This window comes from Microchirus variegatus, assembly GCF_963457635.1.
Source record: "Microchirus variegatus genome assembly, chromosome: 5".
NCBI lineage: Eukaryota > Metazoa > Chordata > Actinopteri > Pleuronectiformes > Soleidae > Microchirus > Microchirus variegatus.
This window is the reverse complement of record NC_139806.1, coordinates 19434181-19440180: the sequence shown is the minus strand read 5'-3', so window position 1 is coordinate 19440180 and position 6000 is coordinate 19434181. Positions and strand designations below refer to the sequence as shown.

Genomic DNA, 6000 nt, shown 5'->3' with positions numbered 1-6000 from the left:
AGCCTGGTCCCTATTTGTTTTAGGCTTTAATAAAAAAAAAAGGTTGATTTGGCTACAATAACTCTTGAGTTGACACATTTAGTTTGTAGTTACTAGTAATAGTAGTAGAGACAGAGGGTCAAACCTGTGAAGCATCATGTTTTGTGTAAATTGTTTTTAACAAGCTTTAGTTACATGATAAATTATTAAATCTCAGTACTTAAAACGTTGACTGTTAATTTTAACACGTGTCTTGAGGTGGAATAACAAGTTAGAGGTTATATATCAAAACAATTTTATTTTTGAGTATTAAGGTTAATTATTGTTCAATCATTTTGTTTGCTGCTGATGATAATTTGTCTGCACGATAATGTGATGTTAACTACTCAGAGGGGAATGTAAAACACTTACTGTTGTTAAAGTGTTAGTTTTACTAATTTTGATCACTTTTTTTTTTTAAAGTATGACCTAAGGGGTTGAGGTGAAGCATCACACTTCTCCAAATTTGAGTATAAAGAAAATAAAATGCTCCAGGGGATGTTAGTGTGCACAAAAGTAGTTCTGTTGCCTGTGAGTGTGGTGTCAGCCTGTCCCAGTCCCTTTGGCCCTCACCGTGCACTGTGGACGCCTGACGGGAAACTGACTGCAGCTCAGGACATGGCCTTGTTTGTTCACAGTCCCCCCCTCTCTGAAAAGAGTTATGCTGTCTGTTTTGAATGGACAGCGTTTTTCTTTGTGTGGTTGATCAAAACAGAGGGCAAAGTTAGTCAGCAAGTTGCATAGCTTCTGCATTCTGATTCTTCGAGCCTCTTGTGTATGAAGTTTAGCACAATGTTTTACTCTGTGTTTGACCTGAATGGCATGCTGGAGGTAGGAACGTTCTCTTTTTTTTCTCCAAAAACTTCTACTTATATTATTAGATCACTTATTTGTGTTTGTGTGATAGAACTAAACTAGCAAAATGGCCATATGGGGTTAAAAACTCAGCGTTAACACACACTATGTCAGAGTGCAGTGTTGTTGAATTATTTATGTGCTTTTATCTGATCTATTTCCTAACCACAAGGTATTTGCCTGTGTATCCCTGGCACTTTTGATATTACCTGAAGGCAAATGGTGTATAGATTTATACAAGTTATTTACAACAACAGCCAAACCATTCCTCTGGAAACTAGGCTGCAGATCAAAGGATTGTTTTGATCTCTACTTAGCATATTTGTTTAACCTAGCCAGTGATTCTGAAAAGTGCACAAGCTTTTCGGTGATATGCAGAGCACCCTTTATCCGTCTTTTTCTTCTGTTAGCTCTGGATTTAAGTACTTTCTGTATTTAGGAGACAACTGGATTTGCCAGCTTTTGAAATTTAGTTGCCCACTGCTAGCTGTCTTGGCACTCAGAAATAGATAACTAGGTATGTTCACCGCTAATCCTGATCGGCCTTGTAATAGTATTTGCGGACTGTACAGCACTCAATTAGGGCATAATGTGCTATTTTTATTTCCTTTAAGTTGGATTAAATATGAAAACATGTTTATTTGTTTAAAAAAAAAAAAAAAAATCAGTGTCCTTTTCCCCATTACTATATGGGTACTTTGCAAAGTATTGTTTTACAGTGTTTCAATCAGTGCCACTCACTCCACACAGGACTGCAAAATGTCAGGAGAAAAACAATGTCCAAGTGCTCTCTAAAAAAGATGCCAGGGCAATCAGGAAATTTTCTGGAATGCTTAAGAGAATGCATATGCACACAATGCCCTAATTCTCTCTTACTTTGGGTTTGGGGAAGATGAGCCCAGGTTCATTGAGAGCCAAAAAAGGGGGCAGATGGCTCACAAGAGGGATAAACCTGGGAAGTCATGCTGTAAATGTGTTTTACAGAAAACAATGAAAGGAGCGGACAAAGCGATTGTGGCAAAGTCCTTTGGAAAATGGAAAAGCAGCTCTCTAAGGTCCAGAACCATGGAGAAGCCGGATGAGCCATCCGAGAAGAGTAAGGAGGAGAGCCTTTCCAACTGCACCTGTGAAGCCCCACAACATGGCACAAAAACACTTGGTAAAAGTACCTTATTTTCTTATTTCAAGAACATTCATGCTGCTCTGTTTTTCTTGTGGCAATTTTAATTATTACAGTGGTGACTTGTTTTTTTTTTCCATTTGACTCTCTGGCCTGCCATATCCAGTGAACAAACAAACCACATTGTTGGGCAGGAGAATTCCTTTTGAGGGAAAGTGTGTCTCCAATGATACAGTGTTGCCAGAAAAAGACAAAGCAAAAAATAGCAAACACAAAAACAGTCACAGGTGCATGGGAAAAAGAGAGAACCGAGTGAATGGTCACTGTGGTCCCCAGGAGGTCTTTCAGTGTTAGCCAGTGCGGTGGGTGGACTTCTGACAAGGACGTTGGTGAGCAGCCAGGTGGAGTGTGTAACTGAGAATGCTCCTGTTTATTCTTTTCACATGCTAATGTGGCTCCTATGTGACTTTAATGCGGCAAAACTTTTTCTCAGAGTTAACATTTTTTTTGTAGTTGTTGCAATTCAAAAGGCTCTACACTGTTTTATCTACAGTACATAGCCTTGACATATAGCGATATGTATAGACTGTGTTGTCTGTATTCATTGTGAACAGCTAGAACAGCTACACATATATACCTTTCATGTTCATAAACCAGACCCAGCAAATAACATTCTGTGTTAAAAGTATGATACATTTAAAGTGGTGCTGTGTTTATGTGGACATACAGTGTGAGTGATGTAACAAAGAAAAATGTCCAACCCATACTTTTTATGATCGTTTTATGTCACGTAGCATTTGGCTCTTATCTTTTTTATGCTTCCGGTTGCATAAAACGTTGACTAATGTTTTGTATCTTACAGTGGAGTTTTTTTTAAACATTCCAAATAACTAAAATGAGGCATCTGAGACTAATAAAAAACTACATAGGGGAGCCAAGTTGTGAGCAAATGCACCCCTATGTGGACAAACTAAGAACAGTGGGGCATTTGAAAGAATCACACAGTCCATGCAGTCCTCCTATCTAACTGCTTAGTATAATGGGCTATCATTATTGGAGTAAATGTATATATCTTTCATTAGTGTTTCATGAACAAGCTTAATGTCTAATTCAGCAGCACAAAAGAGCAACGCGGCCTCACACTATGGGTCTTTCCATACCTTGTAGTGTACAGTTGTACATAGCTTCAAAGGCACAGCATCTGCCATCTGCACTTCTAGGAACTCTTCTGCATAACCATTAAAACAAGCTGTCTCAGAGGACATCGTTCGTATTTCAGCCTCAACCCTGAATTACTGTGTGTTCATTATAATTATAAGGGAGGAGTGTTGCCAGGCTAGTCTGCAGAATGCCAGGTGCACACTGCCATAATCTACCATTTTAAACAAGTCAGAGCATTTACAGCAGTATCGAGTGTGTGCTTTTCAGCCATTAGTTCACTTTGGCTTTTATGCCCAAACTCACCTCACTCATCTGAACATTGTGTGTATGACAACAAACATACAGAAAGAAAGTGCAATAGTTTGTAGTGTCGTATTTTCCTAAGCCTGCTTAGGTTATGTGACTGTGCCATGCTGCTGTGTGAAATTTTATCCCAATACTGGCACTGTGTCCTTGTGAGGGAGTCTTGTAAAATAGGTTTACTTAGCGCCTTTGCTGGCATTTCCCGAAGATAGCTAATGCTCAAACACTGTCCATGATCGGATTAACTCTTCAACAAAATGATGTAACTCTTTGTCTTTCTTGTGTGGCATAGGTTTCTGTGCTTAAGTTTACTGGTCATTCGTGAGAGAATGGAAACATTAGGAATCTCTTCACATCCTCACAATCCATATGTTACAAATAACATAGATGACAGCCTTGGTTAATCACAGCCTTTGTCACACAAATGTGACACGTGACTGCCCACAGTGAGTCATTCAGGCATGTATTCACTATTTTTTTGAGGGACAAACTCAAACTGCACAACAACAATCCTTAATCAACATAAGTCTTAATTTTTTGGTGTCGAGGCACAGGATGTAAATTGCATGTGATAAGTGTGAAAGATTTTTTAAGCATCCATATACAGTGTAAAGTATGCAATGCCAAGTACACAGAACATGAATTTGCACCTGAGGACATATAGCTATACATCCAGAGTCACAAGGTATGTCAGGACAAAATGTTAATTACACAATTTATGACAGAAATCAGTTGATATATCTCCGTGGATCTTGCTTATTTACATTTTAATTACTACTATTACTTATTCTTATTTTTTGGATGTGACCATAGCAAGCCCATTTCCTCTCCCACACTAAAAAGAAGCAAAATGACTGTTTTCCACTGGAGGTTTAGATGCTTGTTTATCACTTTTAAATACCATCATCTTTGCTGAAATCCCCTCTCAAAAGAACCTTTCACTTGCTGGAATAAATTCAAATTAAAATTTAAATCCCTCTTTGCATTTCTTCAGCCCTTTTTAAAATAGCTGCCTCCTTTTAGAAAGCTGTTTATGTAGTGATCTGTTCATAATCCAGTTTGTTTCTCAACAGCGAAAAACACAGAAATCGTATTATCACTATCTTGGAGAGATGATGCGAGAAATCGTGAAGTATAAATGTCTGGATCTGTTGAAGTTTTCAAAGTTGTAAAGCTGAAGAGTGAGGCAAAAGCCTTTCAATGAAGTAGTCTGTAAAACTGCAATTTGACTTGCAAATATAGAGAAATATAAAGTACATTTTGCTCTGATAGCGTGAACATTGACCTGCCTTTAAGACTGACAATATGGGCTTATTCAACACCATTTTGTCATGTTTCAGGCAAACTTTGACAGTATTTATCTCGGACTTTTGATAGATGTGGCACAAGAAATATTTGTATTTGTGGCCTTGACGTGATAACTGAAAGATTAATTCTCTGCACTGTAGTTTACACAGTCACAACAGCTCTCGCTGATCTTAGGAGGTGCTCACCTTCCCCAATACAGAGAAACACAATATCTAATCAGAAATATAAATAAAAATAAACAGAAAAGCAGACACTCACACACAAAGCCTTTTCATAACAACACATGTCTGATGTAAAATGACGCAGAAGAGGCCATAGGGAAATGCAATTTACTCAAGTTAGATTGAATTTATTGTTTGGAAACAAATTATAATTGTGTCTCCACAAAGTTAACCAAGATCTAAACAAAAGAAAATCAATGACCCACCCCATTAATCACTCAAAGCCAGCTACTTGTGCTGGAGAAACTTACTTCATAATCAATTTCTTTGTTTTGCTCAAAGGGCATTTGCATTTTAGTTCATGTCAGCAAGCTTCCTGTATCTGGCACAATCAAAAATTGCCAGCTATCTACTTATTAATTACGTCTTTTTTCCCCCTTCTCTTTCTTCAAGTGCATGTCTCTGAATGCTTAAGATGATTTTGGTGTATTATGTTAACTATACAACCCCATAAATATCGTTAAAAAATGAGAAATAATTACATTTGAGCTGCAGACTCAATTGTAAGTTTTTGGATAAAATACTGCTCATTCGTTCCAATGTCTCGGTATAACATCAGGTTACATCAAGTCAGACATTTTTCTTTTAGTTTTAATGACAAAACTCCATCCAATGTCTGCTCCGCAGAATCTTCTCTGTTTTAGCACCCACGGGACTTCAGAGCCCAGACTGAAATGCCTCCTTTTAGTTGTGTCTAGACATACTATTATGGCCACCAAGGTCATTATCAAAGCATGCATTATACACACCTGTTACCATTGTTTAGATGCCCATTTTTGGCTTAACATCCAAGCTCCTATCTTGCCATTTATAGGCGTGTCTGCTTCATTGTCTGCCTGCCCGAGGAGAAAAGATGGGCAGGGACCCCCCAGAGACACCCCAGATCTGGACCTAACCTCTCAATGACACAACACAAAGAGTCCACGGCCCATGAACTACAAAAGTCACACATCGACTGACCAGTCAAGCATTGATTTCTTAGATGTAAGCAATCAGATTCTCTCATTTGAGGGT

At 38.2% G+C, this 6000-nt stretch overlaps 1 protein-coding gene across 1 annotated transcript in view; it reads left to right on the top strand.

Annotated features, from left to right (window-relative positions):
• Positions 1-795: 795 nt before the first annotated feature.
• Positions 796-6000, top strand: part of st18 (ST18 C2H2C-type zinc finger transcription factor) — a gene marked incomplete at both ends in the record, with an annotated part of 37876 nt that continues 32671 nt past the window's right edge. The window contains 2 exons of the mRNA XM_083889598.1: positions 796-849; positions 1858-2032. Of these exons, the coding sequence (XP_083745724.1) occupies positions 796-849; positions 1858-2032 (229 nt within the window). The remainder of the gene's footprint in view (positions 850-1857; positions 2033-6000) is intronic.